Consider the following 15,322-nt stretch of genomic DNA (forward strand, 5'->3'; position numbering starts at 1 on the left):
GTCCAGGACAGGAAGAGGAGGAGGATTGTGGGTTCTTTGGTGCTCTCCCACGTTGTTACGGATTTTTTGGAGACATTACCCAACTAGGGAACATCATCAGTTCTATAGAAGGGAATGGCATTTGCAGAGAGGAGGAGGGAGGAGGAGGAAGAAGGAGGAGGAGGAGGAAGACTGTGGGGTCCTTGATGCTCCCTGAGCTTGATGGTTTCCTTGCAGACGTCTCATGACCCAACGAGGGAACATCATCAGTGCTAGAAGGAAGGGAGGTTATGGGGGGGAGGAGGAGGACTGTGGGGTCCTTGGTGGTCTCTGAGCTTGGTTGTTTCCTTGCAGACGTTTCATTACCCAACTAGTTAACAACATCAGTGCTCAAGGGACTGGAGTTTGGGGGGAGGAGTAGGAGGGCTATGGCAGGGCCATCTTAACAGCATTATGGGTCCCGGGCAAAACAGTGTACTGGGGCCCCTACGACAACTACTCACAGGGATAAAAATGTAAATGGTCGATAAAACTCAAACAAATAAATATGTAATAAATATGTTGCTGTATTTATATGATACAAGGTGCATTGAAGACTTAACATACACAGATTAGTATGGGGCCTCTATGCTCGTGGGGCCTATAGGCAAGGGCCCACCAGGCCCATGCCTTAAGACCGCCCTGGATCACGGGGGTGTTTGGTGCTTTCTGAGCTTGGTGGTTTCCTTGCAGATGTTTCATGACCCAACTAGGGAACATCATCAGTACTAGAAGGGAGTGGTGCAGCAGCAGCAGGAGGAGGACTGTGGGGTCCTTGGTACTTTCTGAGCTTGGTAGTTTTTTTTTTTCAGGGAGGAGGAGGAGGAAGAGAACTGTAGTTGCTCCTCTGAGCTTGGTTGCTTTCTGGCAGACATTTCATGACCCAACTAGGGAACATCATCAGGGCTAGGAGGTAGCAGCATTTGCAGAGTGCAGGACAGGTGGAGGAGGACTTTGGGGTCCTTGGTGGTCTCTGAGCTTAGTGGTTTTTCTTGCAGACGTCTCACGACCCAACTAGGGAACATCATCAGGGCTACTACCGAAGGGGAAAAAAACCCCGCTTCCCAGGGCTGGAGAGAGAACGGTTCCCTCCACCCACTGAAAGCCCAGTTTTGGGGGCGGGTGGGAGGCTGGCGATGAAGGTCAGCTGCCCCCTCAACCCGCTCCCCCCCCCCGCAAATCCCGGTGCAACGCAACGCCCTCCCCCCCTCCCTTCCCTTTGCAAGCCGCCCGTCCAGTCCGGGGCGCTCGAGGCGGCGCCGCGCCAACTCCCGGCCAAGCGCCGGCCTCGCAAACAGTTGTTCTCCTGCCCGCCCTCTCATTGGCTACGCCTCCGCCCTTGACCACGCCCCTGCCTGCCCGCCCGCCCGCCTCGGTCCCTCGGCGCTCGGCCTTCAAGCCCCGCCTTTCTCTCTCTTCCCCCCACTCCTTCCCGCGCGGCCAATCAAAGCCCGCGAGGACGCGGGTGGGCGGGGCGGGGCCGCCGGCCTCTTTTGTTGCAGCGGCCAATGGGAAGCAAGGGGCGGGGCGGCGCTCTCCTGCGGAGCCCGCCCGGCCCCCAGGCTGCCCGGAGTCCCGCGCCAGGCCGGCGGGTGGAGGTCTCGGGGTCGGCGGAGACGGTTCTTCTCCCGGCGGGCGAGGCTTATTTTCCTCCCCGCCCTCCGCTGCAGCGAGGTGAGTCGAGCCTCCGCTTGTCTTCCTCCCTCCCCTCGGACCCATAAACGGTGGACTACAAGTCCCATCACTCCCAGCCGCCCCAGGTTTTTCTTTTTCTTTTCGGGGGTGGACAGCGGGGATCGGGACCCCCGGTTTCTCCTTGTTAAAGAACCCAGGTGTCTGTTGCGTGTGTGCGAGGCGGGTGTCTCTCTTCCCCTTCCTCCCCTTCTTGGTCCCGGGATCACCGCGTGGTGCGCCGTCCTTTCCCTTCCCCAATACAGTTGGCTTTCCCGCAGGGTCGCCCCGGCCCGGATTGAGGAAGAGGTGTTTTTTGGGGACGGACGGACATGGCCCGGCTCCCCGCTTCGCGCGGCCGCTGCTGCCCCAGCCGTCTGCAAAGCCTCTCGGCGCTCCTTTTGCAACCGGGCGCCCGCGGGCCCTCTCTTAGGCTTTGGGGTTTCTGTCTGGGGGGTGGCGGGGTGATGAGCTGCGTTAATGGGGGGGGGGGCACTGGGAAAAAAAAACCCGTTTTTCCTGCCCTCCCCGCTTGCTGCTCACCTACAACCTGCAATCGCAGCCTCCCCCAGACACAAGGAGGGGAGCCCGAGCCTCTCCTCACCCCACAGCTTGGTGCATTGATGCAGCGCAGGGGTGGGGGGGCAGGCTTTGTTGTCGGATTTAAATCCCCCGGGTCGGTCTAGACGCCCCCCTCCCCTGCAGCCCCCTTCTTGCGTTGCAGGATAACTTATTTGATTTACACATTCAATGTATGCACAGTTGGAACAGTTCTGGCTGAATGAATACTTGGCAGAATTGGCTATGCATTTGATCGATGGGTTTTTTGTTTTGTTTTTTGGCGGGGGTGGGGGAAAGCATTGTCAACCCCCCCAAAAAAACCTCACCTCCTCCTTTGGCCTTCTTGGCCCCAGGATGAGGCCTCTTCGCTCCTCCGGTGCCCATGTGAAGCATCGGGCTGTCTTCCGCAGAGCAGGTACTACAACATCCATCCTCCCCTGCCAGCATGGCCCAGGACTGCCCAGGGGGATGGGTGTGTGTGTGTGTGTGTGGGTGGGTGGGGTTAGCTTTAATGAATACACAACAACTGAAATTTTCATCCAAAGGTAGATGAAACTGGTGGAGCAGTTTATATATAGGACGAGGGAGAAGGTTTTCTGACTTATTTTATTTATGTTCCTGTGTTTGATATGTTGATAAGTAACTCAAAGTGGCAAATTCCTCCCATTTTCCCCCAACAACAACCCTGTGAGGTGAATTGGGCAGAGGGAGAGGGAGGGAGGGAATGAGAGAGAGGGAACAGGGAGCCAGGTGTGATGGGAGAAGCCTCTGCGTTAAGGTTTTGAGTAATGTCCAGATGGATCCAGCATGTGAGAATCATTTGTGGCCCTGGATCACGAGAGCCGTTGGAGTCCAGGGCTGGGCTTCTTGGCAGTGGTCAAGCAGTGGTCTCTCTGGAGCTTCCAAAAATGGAGGACATTTATATTATATATTATAATATATCAGGTAAAGGTTCCCCTTGTGCTAGTCGTTTCCGACTCTAGGGAGCGATGCTTATCTCCATTACAAAGCTGAAGAAGAGCCAGCGCTGTCCGAAGACGTCTCCATAGTCACGTGGCTGGCATGACTAAACGCCGAAGGCGCACGGAACACTTTTACCTTCCCACCAAAGGGGTCCCTATTTTTTTCTACTTGCATTTTTTGACGTGCTTTTGAACTGCCAGGTTGGCAGAAGCTGGGACAAGGAACGGGAGCTCACTCCGTTACGTGGCACTAGGGATTCGAACCGCCGAACTGCCGACCTTTCTGATTGACAAGCTCAGCGTCTTAGCCACCGAGCTACCGTGTCCCCTATATTATATTGTATTTATATTATATTGTATTTTATATTATATTTATTTCATTTTTTATTGTATTTCATTTCATTTGATTATATTATCATATTTATGTTATATTTATGTTATATTTTATTTAATTTATTTATTGTATTTCACTTCATTTTATTTCAATTGTATTTTATTTAATTTCATGCTATTTCATTTCATTTATTTTTATTTATTTTCTATTTCATTTTATTACAGTATTTCATTATATTATTTATTTTTATTTTACTTATTTTTATTGTATTGTTGTTATTTTTTACTTTATCCCACGTATATGCTGGCCACCTCCCCATCAAGCGACTCTGGGCACCATTTCCCTTGCAGCTTGACATCTGGCGATGGGCTGCCCCAACCTGGGGTCTTCAAGAGGGGTCTCCCCATATGAAAGTAGCCAGGTCCCTGAGAGAGCCCTCCAATGGTGGCCACTGCTTTATCTTGTGGGGATGAGTTCCCCGGTTGAATTATCCTTCCTGCTCACGGTCTCTTCCTCTTGAAGGTTCTTGATGTTTTTCCCTGCCATTTTCTCCAGGCCAGGCCCGATTGGATGGACCTCAAGGTTGCCCTTCTTCTCCCACTGTTCTGACCTAGGCTTCTCCCAACAGCATGAAGCCGAGTCCTCATCCCGATAAACCCCTTTTATTTGATTTACAATGAATTTCCTCTCCAACAAAGTCCTGGCCAACAGTCTTTCGCGATAGTTCTCAGTTACAAACCTTTATCAGGCTTGGAAGAGGGGCCAGGCCGATATCTTTTAGATGCGGCAATACTTGGCAAGCATGCCGGAATGAACCAATTGTCTCCTGAAAAGCTCCACTCCCCTTTCGCTCCTCTTTTGTTCCCTACGGGGGACCATTTACAGCCCCCTGTGGCTTTACTCCCAAGTTGGCCCGTGTTCCTGAGCTGTTCCCTTCATCTGGCAGCTCTGTGCATGCGCACACTGGGAACAGGCTCCAGCTGTTCTTCTTCCTCACTTATCTCCGACTCCAAAGGCTGTCAGACGGTCCTGGCCCCACCTCTGCCTCCGACGCAGAGCCCTTGTCAGAGCCTTCCCCAGACTCCAGGACTGGCCCATGTTCCTCCCCAACCTCCTCACTGTCTTGAGTCTGCTGCCAGCTCCGCAGGCAGCTGTTGGGCCACGACACCCACCCTTTTCCTAAGCCTGCCCCACGTTTATCCCAGAGTTGGAACAGTTCTTCTGCTCTGGAGGACAATTGAGTAGTAGAGACACACCCATTTAGGGATAGTCGTAGACAGGGCCTCTGCGGAGATGATTTCGTGGAACCAGTTTTGTGGAACGGAAGACGTTGCCATGGGAAACGGGTGCCCCCAAATCTTTGAGGGGCCCTTTGCATTTCCCCAAATGACAAGAAAGCTGAAGGGGGCAGTCACACGGGTGTCGTGTAGCCTGCTTCAACACGTAATAAGCAAGGAAGACAGCAGCAGGTGGCATCTCCCTATGGAGAAGTTCTGCGTCAGGGTGGAAGAATTTTATTCACTTATAAGTTGATGTCCCTGGAGCTTCTCCTTTGGGACAACCATGACCTGAATGACTGAGAATCTCCATAGACTTTCTTGGTTGTTTTTTCCTTGAAGAGGTTTCACTTCTCATCCAAGAAGCTTTTTCAGTTCTGGGTTAAGGTTGAACTGAAGAAGCTTCTGGGATGAGAAGTGAAATGCCTTCAAAGAAAAAAGTCCAGTTGCCTCTTGAAAAAAGCACCTTTGGGACAACCATGACAGAGAATCTCCATAGACTTTCTTGGTTGTTTTTTCTTGATGAGGTTTCACTTCTCATCCAAGAAGCTTCTTCAGTTCTGGGTTAAGGTTGAAGTGAAGAAGCTTCTTGAATGAGAAGTGAAACATTTAAAAAAAACAACCAAGAAGGTCCAGTTGCCTTTTGGAAAAGCACCTTTGGGACACTTAAACAGTCAAAGGGATACAGGAAGTCCTCGACTTACAACAGTTCCATTTAGTGACCAAAGTTCCAATGGCACAGAAAAAAAGGGACTTAAGGGCCTTTGTTTACACTTACGACCATTGCCGCATTCCCGTGGTCATGCGATCAAAATTCAACCAGTCTTGGCAACGGACTCACATTCACAGTGTCACGGGATCCCCTTTTGCGACCTTCCGACCAGCAGAGTCAACGGGGAAGCCTGATTGACTTAACAACCGGGTTGCTGGCTTAACAATTGCAACGATTCTCTTAAGCAACTGGGGCGGCAAGCCAGGTCGTAAAATGGGACAAAACTCATTGAGCAACCGTCCCACTTAGCTGTTTTCGGAGTGGTTGGGCGTCACAGGGCGAGCCATAATAATAAAATGTTCTTTGGGGGGGTGTCACGCATAGCGACCGGTCAATCTATCTTTCTGTTGGGGGAATATTAGTGCATTTTCCTTCCTGGGGGCGGGGGCGAATGCTTGGAGTGTGGACTCAACGTGCGAGAGGATTCTTTCCATCTCGGCTCAGCCTTTGGCACACCGGCCACCGGTTCCCCTTCGCTGCTGGAGAAGGTCGATGGCAGCCACATTTCCGAGGGGTGGGCGGTTGGGGGTTTCGAGTGTTATGACTTGGGGGGAGTCACGTGGCTGGGAGAGCCTTCGCCGGGGCTTGCTTGCTTGCTTCCTTCTTTCCCTCCCTCCCTCCCTTTTCTCTTTCTCCTTCCTTTCTTCCTCCCTCCCTCCTTCCTCCCTCCCTCCTTTTTTTACTTCCGTCCTCCCTTTTCTCCTTTCTTCCTCCCTCCTGTCTTCCTCCTTCCTCCCTTTTCTTTTCTCCTCTTTCTCCTTCCTTTCTTCCTTCCTTCTTCCATCCCCCCTCCTATCTTCCTTCCTGTCTTTTCCTTCCTTTACTTCCATCCTCCCTTTTCTCCTTTCTTCCTCCTCTGTCTTCCTCCCTTTTCTCCTTCTCCTTCCTTTCTTCCTCCCTCCCTCCCTCCTCCTATCTTTCTCCTTTTTACTTCCATCCTCCCTTTTCTCCTTTTCCTTCCTTCCTCCTCCTTTCTTTTCCTTCCTTTACTTCCATCCTCCCTTTTCTCCTTTTTCTTCCTCCCTTTTCTCCTTTCTTCCTCTTCCTCCCTTTCCCTCCTTCTCCTTCTTTCTTTCTTCCTCCCTCCCTCCTTCTCCTATCTTTCTCCTTCCTTTACTTCTGTCCTCCCTTTTCTCCTTTCTTCCTCCCTACTGTCTTCCTCCCTCCCCCCCTCCCTTTCTCTTTCTCCTTCCTTTCTTCCTCCCTCCCCCTCCTATCTTTCTCCTTCCTTTACTTCTGTCTCCCTTTTCTCCTTTCTTCCTCCCTACTGTCTTCCTCCCTCCCTCCCCTCCCTTTTCTCTTTCTCCTTCCTTTCATCCTCTCTCTCCTGTCTTTCTCCTTTCCTTCCTTCCCCCTCTCTCCCTTTTCTACTTCCTTCCTTCTTGCCTTCCTCCTTCTGTCTTCCTCCTTCCTTTATTTCCTCCCTTTTCTCTTTCTCATTTCTTCCTCCTGTCTTCTTCCTTCCCCCTTTTCTGTTTCTCCTTTCTTTCTTTCTCCCTCTCTCCATTCCTGCCCTCCTTCCTCCCTTCTGTCTTTCTCCTTCCTTTCCTTCCTTCCTTCTTCCTTCGTTTCTTTCCTTCCCTCCCTCCCATTTCTCTACCCTGCTAAGCTATTCACACAGGGTACCGTCATATCTCCCCCCTCCCCAGCGTGGCTATTATCTGGGAATGGCTGGAAGAGGCGTCTTATTGCAGGAGGAAGAATAGAGTAGCAGGAGGCCAAATGGAGAGAGAACATGAAAAACCACGCGCAAGGCACATTTCCCTCCCTGAGGGCCCATTCCAATCGCCCTGCTCACGTCACCCAAGAAAAGCCGTCTTGAGTGGAGTGACATTCACTTCTAGCCAAAGGGGAGGAGACCGTAGTCTTCAATGCTGAGCTTTGAGGACACGTTCAAACGTTCGGGGCCTTTTCTCTGCGTAGAACTCAAACATTTCACGTATATCTTGGGGGTAAGTTAAAGCTTCCCCTCGCACACGTGTGCTAGTCGTTTCTGGCTTTAGGGGTGGTGCTCATCTCCATTACAAAGCCGAAGAACCAGCGGTGCCCGAAGACATCGCCACGGTCATGTGGCCGGCATGATTAAATGCCAAAGGCGCATGGAACGTTGTTACCTTCCCACCAAAGGGGTCCCTATTTTTCTACTTGCATTTTTTTTTACATGCTTTCGAACTGCTAGGTTGGCAGAAGCTGGGACAAGGAACGGGAGCTCACTCCATTACGCGGCGCTGGGGATTCAAACTGCCGACCTTTCTGATTGACAAGCTCAGCGTCTTAGCCACTGAGCCACCGTGTCCCTTTATATCTTGAGCTATTCCCATCAAAAATCATTTCCGAGAAACTTCAGAGTCGACGGACAGTACTATAAACCTATGGATTATTTTTCCAAACCTTCTTTATTTATTGCAAAATCCTCAGCCCTTTGGATACCCCGTCAAGTTCATCCACCCTATTGTTAATTTTTGTTGAATTGATAGAAACCTAAATGCTGTAAATCTGGTCACAATCCTTTGCGGCCACTGGAGACGTTGGATTTCTGGCTGGGATAGGAAAAAAAAATTTTTTTTGCACGGAAAAAAAAATTTTTTTTGCACATCTTCAGAGATATACTGTATTTTTGCTTTGTGCACACCTGGTAATTCAGGCAAACCCTAAAACCTGGTTTTCCTTTTAAGACTTCTTCCCGCGGTGCAGTCCATGTGCAATCAGTTTAAATTCCTTTTTGTGGCTGGATCTCTGTATTAAAAAAAAAACGACGGTGGCCCTTTAAACCTGTTTTTAGCCCGTTTCTCAGCAGGCCGGATTGGCTTGGAAAGCTTGTAAGCCAGGGGTTGCTGATTGTGGCTTGTGAAAGTGACACTCTCCCGCTGTGGCAGGCAAAACTGAACTCCGGGAGAGCGAGGATTGGGCTGTGCTTGTTAGAAAGACTTGTTTCCTGGGCACGCATTTGAAAATTTGCGAGCATGGCATTCATTTTCACCTCTGGAAACCAGAGATTTAAATTCTGACTCCCCCCCCCCTCCCAATCGAGGGAAGGAGGAGGAACTCAACCATCGGGCGATGCGCAGCTGCCAGCTTATCACCCAAAGCAGCTCTTAAGAACCGGGAATGCTAGCCAGAGAAAATATTTTATTTATTTTATAAATAAAGGCAAACTTAGCTTTTCTTAAGAGCAGGACAATTGGAACAGTTCATCAGTGGAACAGCTTGCCCGCAGAAGTTGTGGATGCTCCAACACTGGAAGTTTTTAAGATGTTGGATAACTATTTGTCTGAAATGGTATAAGGGATCCTGCCTAAGCAGGGGGTTGGACTAGAAGACCTCCAAAGTCCCTTCCAACTCTGCTATTTTATTCTGTTCTGTTCTTTTCTATTCTATTCTCTCTTCTCTACTACGTTCTGTTCTATCCTATTCTCTTCTCTTCCCTATTCTCTCTTCTATTCTATTTTCTATTCTATTTTATTCCCTATTTTCTGTTCTGTTTTCTATTCTATTCCATTCTCCCCTATTCTCTTCTCTCTACTCTCTCTCTTTCTATTCTATTTTCTTCTTTCTTCTCTATTCTATTCCATTCTCTTCTCTATATTCTATTCTATTCTTTTTTTTCTCTTCTCTGTTCTCTATTCTCTTCTGTTCTCTTCTTTTCTCTCTTTTCTTTCTGTTCTATTTTTCTATTCTATTCTATTCTATTCTCTATTCTATTCTATTCCTTATTCTATTCTGTACTATTCTACGTATATTGCTGGAGAAAGCTCGTTGTGCAAAGCCTCAAGAAGGAAGGCAATTTTGTGAGCAGAACCCTGAGACCTTCTATATTACATGCTCTTAAATGCAGCACAGGCAGTCCTCGGCTTGCAACCATCTTGTTTAGTGACCGTTCAAAATTACAGCCCTGGAAAAAGTGACCATTTTCCACACTTACAAGTCATATTTATGATGGTGGCGGTATCCTGGGGTTCGCATGATCATCTTTTTCTCCTTTTATATACAGGCAGTCCTCGATTTAGGACTGCAATTAAGCCCCACCTTTCTATCGCTAAGCGAGACCGTTATTCAAGTGAGTTTTATGCCCCATTTTACGACCTTTCCGGCCAGAGTTATTAAGCGAAGCGTTGCAGTTGTTAAACTAGTCAGGCGGTTGTTAAGCGATTCTGGCTTCTCCACAGACTTGGCTCGTCAGAAGAAGGTCACCAAAGGGGATCATGTGACCCCCCGGGACGCTGCAAACCATCGTAAGTGTGAATCATTGATCAAACATCTGAACGTAAACCATATGCCCACAGAGGGGATGCGAGAATGGTTGTGTTAAAAACAGTGTTAAGTCCCTTTTTTCAGTGCCGTCGTACTTTTGAACCGTCACTGAATGAATTGTGGGTTCACACCTGTACTTTCGTATTAGCCTTTGGTATTTTTTCTTCTCTATCTGTATTTTATCTGTTGTGTTCATTTTTTTTTCTTTTTAATGTTACGTATGACTCAGTGGCTAAGACGCTGAGCTTGTCGATCAGAAAGGTCGGCGGTTCGAATCCCTAGCACTGCGTAACGGAGTGAGCTCCCGTTACTTGTCCCAGCTTCTACCAACCTAGCAGTTCAAAAGCACGTAAAAAATTCAAGTAGAAAAATAGGGACCACCTTTGGTGGGAAGGTAACAGCGTTCTGTGTGCCTTTGGCGTTTAGTCATGTCGGCCAGGTGACCACGGAGACGTCTTCGGACAGCGCTGGCTCTTCTTCGGCTTTGTAACGGGAGATGAGCACCGCCCCCTAGAGCCGGGAACAATCGGCACGTAGGTGCGAGGCAAACCTTTATCTTTTATCCTCTGCAAATAAAATTATCGGAAAAGAAAACCCGATAACATACAACGAGGCATTGCAGATTAGATGCGATGTTTTACCCTACGTTGTCCAAACTCTCCCTTTTATCTTCCTGCGCCCAAAAAAGGACACAGAGCTGTTTGGCTGATGGGTTGGAGGGGGGTGAGATGAGGACAAGGGAGTGCATGATGGGTGTGTTGGGCAGGGGGGCCGCAGGGGGCGGATCACAAAGGATCAGCAGCTGCAATGCTTGCCAGATCCTCCAAACGGGGAACGAGAAACTCGCCGGCTGGTTCCTAAGATCCTTTCTCCCCTCCCCCTTTTTTTTAGGGTGGTGGTGTGTCTGGCGGGTTTCCAGGTGCGCCTGTTGCTTTGTTGATTGTGTTTTTTAATGGCTGAGATGATTTATTTGGATGGGAACAAGGGGTGGGGGTGTTTATTTTTATACCTGAAAAATTGCTCGCTTGCTTGACACGTGCTGGGTACCACCCGTGCTGGGAGGGAGGGATGCCCAGACGGGAAAAAAAGAAAAAGAAAAACTGGCACAAAAGATAATGAGGTTCTTTTTATTGTATTGGGACTTGGGGCAGCGCCAAAGCCTCTTGGCAGCATCTGAGCATGTCTAAAGTGCCTCGGGGGTCAGGGGAGGCTTCGTGGGATGGAAGATATTCAAAGTAATTGCTGCCTCGTTTGTGGAAAAGGTCACATTTTTCTAATCATCGCAAGCCGATCCGAGCTTACGGGTAGCCCTCGACATACGGCCACAAGGGAAGCCGACATCTCTGTTGCTAAGTGAGGCCGTTGTTAAGTGAGTTTTGCTCGATTTTGCCCCGTGGACTGGGCTTGTCAGAAAGTCTCCAAAGGGGATTCACGGGGACACTGCGACCGTCATAAATACGAGTCAGTGGCCGAGCATCTTTCATTTTGATCACATGACCGTGGGGACGTTGCCTTGGTCGTTAAGTGTGAAAAACAATCATAGTTTATTTTCTCTGGCTTGGCTTCAAATTAGCCTGAGCCACGATTGTTACCCATTTGAAATAACAACAACAATAATAATAATAATTCAGAATCCAGGCAGACAGGCACCTGCCGCATAACACCCCAGACTTAACAGTTGTCAATAAGAAAGACAAAGTTGAAGGGTGGGCGTGGTCCACCGGAACTTCTGGGACGGCGTTTTTCACCTTCCCCACAGTCCAGAGGCTTCCCTCAGGTCTCTGGGAGGGCGAAAATGGCCTCCCCCGGGCTCTGGAGGCCCTCCGGAAGCCAGAAACAGGCCCGTTTCCAGACTTCCAGTAGGCCCGTTTTTTTCCCCCCCCCAGAGCCTCCGCGTGGAGTCTGCACTTACCTGCATCCAAAACGGGCCAGGTGGAGACTCCTCGGGGAGGGGAGGGGCGGGCAGGGCTGGCCAGTCGGTTCAACTACCCGTTGGGCAAACCAGACGCAAATTTAACACACAGTCCGCCCGAACCGGTCCCAACCGGTCGAATTCCACCCTGACTTGTGTGCAAGTCAGGATTGGCTGTGTTCGCAGGGCACGCTGCCCTCGTAAACCCGGAGGCCCTCAACCCCGGACGGCCGCATTCCCACAAACAAACCATGGGAAGCTATTACGGAAACAACAAGGCTTTTTCTTTCCCTCCCTCCAAACTGTTTCCTCGCCTTCTCTTTGTATTTTTTGAACAGGGGCTTCCATTCATATTTTACATTTCGAGTGTCTTGCCCTGCAGCGGCCCAGACGGCCGGCTGTTTTCAATTGGGCCTTCGGGTTGATTTTTATCACGTCTTTATTCCAAAAAACAAAACAAAAAACAACCCTGCTTTCCTTTCTCCGTGGGCTTTATTGCAAACCGCCAAGGAAAGCTTATTAGAGTTTAAAAAAATAATAACATAAAAACAACAATAACACCCTGAATAAATTAAAGTAATGCATCAACTGGCTTTTCCAGCCAGGGTGCTTTCTCGCATCAGCGGCACCCACCCACGAAAGAAACAACCCCCTCCTCCCCCCAAAAAACTCCCATCAAATTTAGGCTGACGTCTGGAGAAGCCGATAATTTGCAGAAAAGTGCAAATTCTCCCCCCTTTTTTTTTTTTTTTTTTTACACAAAGAGGCAGAAAAGCTTCGCCCTCCCCAGAGGAGTCAGGGGTCAGTAAGAGGGACCTGCAGATGACGGGCCTGCCTCCCTCCCTCTGCGCCCTCCGGCTATTTTGGCAAACGCCTGAAGTTGCTTATTTCTCGGACATCTGCCTGCACCACCTGCTTCCCAGCAGATAAGAGACAGCCCAGGGTGGAAAGGGGTTGGCTGGAAGGGGCCAATTTGCAGAGATCGCAGCTGAGTTCCTGCACTCAAATCTCTTTCTCTCTCCTTCCTGTTTCTCCCCTTTTCTCTCTCTCTCTCTCTCTCTCTTTCTCTCTCTCCCTCTCCCTCCTGTTTCTCTCTCTCTCTCCCCTCTTTTCTCTCTCTCCCTCCTCCCTCTCCCTTTCTCTCTCTCTTCTTTCTCATTCTCTCTCCCTCTGTCTCTTTCTCCCTTTCCCTCCCTCTCCCTTTCTCTCTCCCTCCCTTTCGTCTTTCTCATTCTGTTTCTCCCTCCCTATTTCCCTCCCTCCCTCCCTCTTCCTTTCTCCTTTCTCATTCTCTCTCCCTCCCTCTCTTTCTCCCTTTCCCTCCTTCTCCCTTTCTTTCTCCTTCCCTTTCGTCTTTCTCATTCTGTTTCTCCCTCCTTGCTTTCCCTGTCTCCCTTTCTCTCTCCCTCCCTCTCCCTTTCTCTTCTTTCTTATTCTCTCTCCCTCCCTCCCTCTCTTTCTCCCTCTCCCTTTCTCTCCCCTTTCGTCTTTCTCATTCTGTTTCTCCCTCCTTGTTTTCCCTGTCTCCCTTTCTCTCTCCCTCCCTCTCCCTTTCTCTTCTTATTTCTCTCCATCCCTCCTTCTCTTTCTCCCTCTCCCTTTCCCTCCCTTTCGTCTTTCTCATTCTGTTTCTCCCTCCGTTTCCCCTCTCTCCCCTCCCTCTCTCCATTCTCTCCCCTCCCTCCCTTCCTGTTTCTCTTTCTTCCTCCTTCTCTCTCCCCTCCCTCCCTCTTTCTCTCCCTTTCTTTCTCCCCCTTCTTTTTCCTCTGTCTTCTCTCTCTCTCACCCTTTCTCTCATTCTCGCTCCCTCTCCCGCTCCCCAATTCCCCCCCACCCCTCTTTTTCCACCAGGCAGCCCGGTCAGTTTGCCGGAGCATGGCTGGCTGATGGTCCTGGGGTTTTGGTACAGCCGCAGCAGCGTGATTCTCGCTGGGTCAGATGGCGACGGCCAACAAAGGTGAGTGGGGCCACTTGGTGGGGTCGGTCGGAAAGGGTCCCCAGCCAGCATCCATTTGAGCCACACACACACACACACACACACACACACACACACACCAAGATGCTCCCCCTCCCTTTTTTTGGGCCTTTGGAATGAGGCCAGGGAGCTTGTCTGGTGGGTTTCTGATTCACGAGGTGTCTCTGTTACCAGAATAGCAGAGTTGGGAGGGACCTTGGAGGTCTTCCAGTTCAGCCACCTACATTATTTCAGACAAATGGCTGTCCAGTCTCTTCTTAAAAGCCTCCAGTGGTGGAGCCCCCACAATTTCTGGTGGCAAGCCGTTCCACTGGTTAATTGTCCTCCCTGTCAGTAAATTCCTCCTTAGTTCTAGGTTGCTTCTCTCCTTGGTCAGTTTCCGCCCGTTGCTTCTTGTCCTGCCCTCAGGTGCTTTGGAGAATAGCTTGACTCCCTCTTCTTTGGGGCAGCCCCTGAGATACTGGAAGACTGCTGTCATGTCTCCCCTTCTCTTCACTAGACTGGGTCCTGCAACTGATCTTTATACGTTTGAGCCTCCGGTCCCCTAATCCTCTTTGGTGCTCTTTTCTTTTTAAGTTCAGCCTTTAAAAGCCGTGGTGGTCCCCTTCCCAGTTGGGTTACAGCCCTTTCTTTTGGACCGTGGGTCTTGTGGTCCAGAAGGAACCCGTCCTTCTGGACTGGGATGCCTGTTGCCATGGTGAGAAAACTTCTCCTTCTTCCCGTAAAGGAGAACATTTGCAGCTCAGGGTTGAAGTGAATGGTCCTGGGTGCTCCCTGAGCTGGGTGGTTTTCTTGCAGACGTTTCATGACCCAACTAGGGAACCTCATCAGGGCTAGAAGGGAGTGGGGTTTTAAGAGAGGAGGAGGAGGAGAAGAGGAGGAGAACTATGGGGTCCTTGGTGCTGAGCTTAGTGGTTTCCTTGCAGACGTTTCATGACCCAACTAGGGAACATCATCAGTGCTAGAAGGGAGTGGGTGGGAGAGGAGGAAGAGGAGGAGGATAGAAAGAGGAGGAGGAAGCCTGAGGGGTTCTCGGTGCTCTTTGGAGCTTGGTGGTTTCCTTGCAGACGTTTCATGACCCAACTAGGTAACATCATCAGGGCTAGTCAACTAACGAAACACCTGCTCAAGAGCACCAAGGACGCCAAAGTCGTCGTCCTCCCTATTCCTTAAACCCCACTCCCTTGTCGCACTAATGACATTACCTAGTCGGGTCATGAAACGTCTGCAAGAAAACCACCAAGCTCTCATAATGATTCCCCTTTGGAGGTTCAGCAAATGCCAGCGGAGCTCCTTCCTCCAAAGCAGACACCCCATCTCAGCCATTGGCCTTGGTGGCTGGGACCCATGGAGGTTGTAGTCCCACGTTTGAAAAGTTCCAGGTAGGGGCATAGCAGTTGGTCCTTTGCATCCGAAAACTTGGCGAGTTACGTCCTGCCCTTCAGCGTACGCCTTCCTGCCTGTCGGAGCGATGGGAATTGTGTCTGTGGCAACAGAGAGAGAGAGACGCTTAATCGATATGGGAAATTTATTGGTCAATTTATTTCTCGCTCCTGCTCAATTGATTGTAGCCAGGGGAGGAGGAGGAG

General features: G+C 50.0%; 1 protein-coding gene across 4 annotated transcripts in view; it reads left to right on the forward strand.

Annotated features, from left to right (window-relative positions):
* Positions 1 to 1,554: 1,554 nt before the first annotated feature.
* ADISSP (adipose secreted signaling protein) overlaps positions 1,555 to 15,322 on the forward strand; it is a 39,796-nt gene continuing 26,028 nt past the window's right edge. For 2 of the 4 annotated variants that reach the window (XR_015749558.1, XM_087965739.1), the window contains exons 1-2: positions 1,561 to 1,692; positions 13,610 to 13,715. Coding sequence is in view for 2 of the 4 variants with exons in the window: in XM_087965739.1 (XP_087821865.1) it covers positions 13,697 to 13,715 (19 nt within the window). In the remaining 2 variants the exon portion in view is untranslated. Of the gene's footprint in view, positions 1,693 to 13,609; positions 13,716 to 15,322 lie in introns of all 4 variants that reach the window. The other 2 variants (XM_087965740.1, XR_015749559.1) reach the window with 2 other exon arrangements.

The sequence above is a fragment of the Notechis scutatus genome, chromosome 4 (genome assembly GCF_049901735.1).
Source record: "Notechis scutatus isolate UNSWTSFEM ecotype Mainland chromosome 4, rNotScu1.2, whole genome shotgun sequence".
NCBI classification, from domain to species: Eukaryota; Metazoa; Chordata; class Lepidosauria; order Squamata; family Elapidae; genus Notechis; species Notechis scutatus.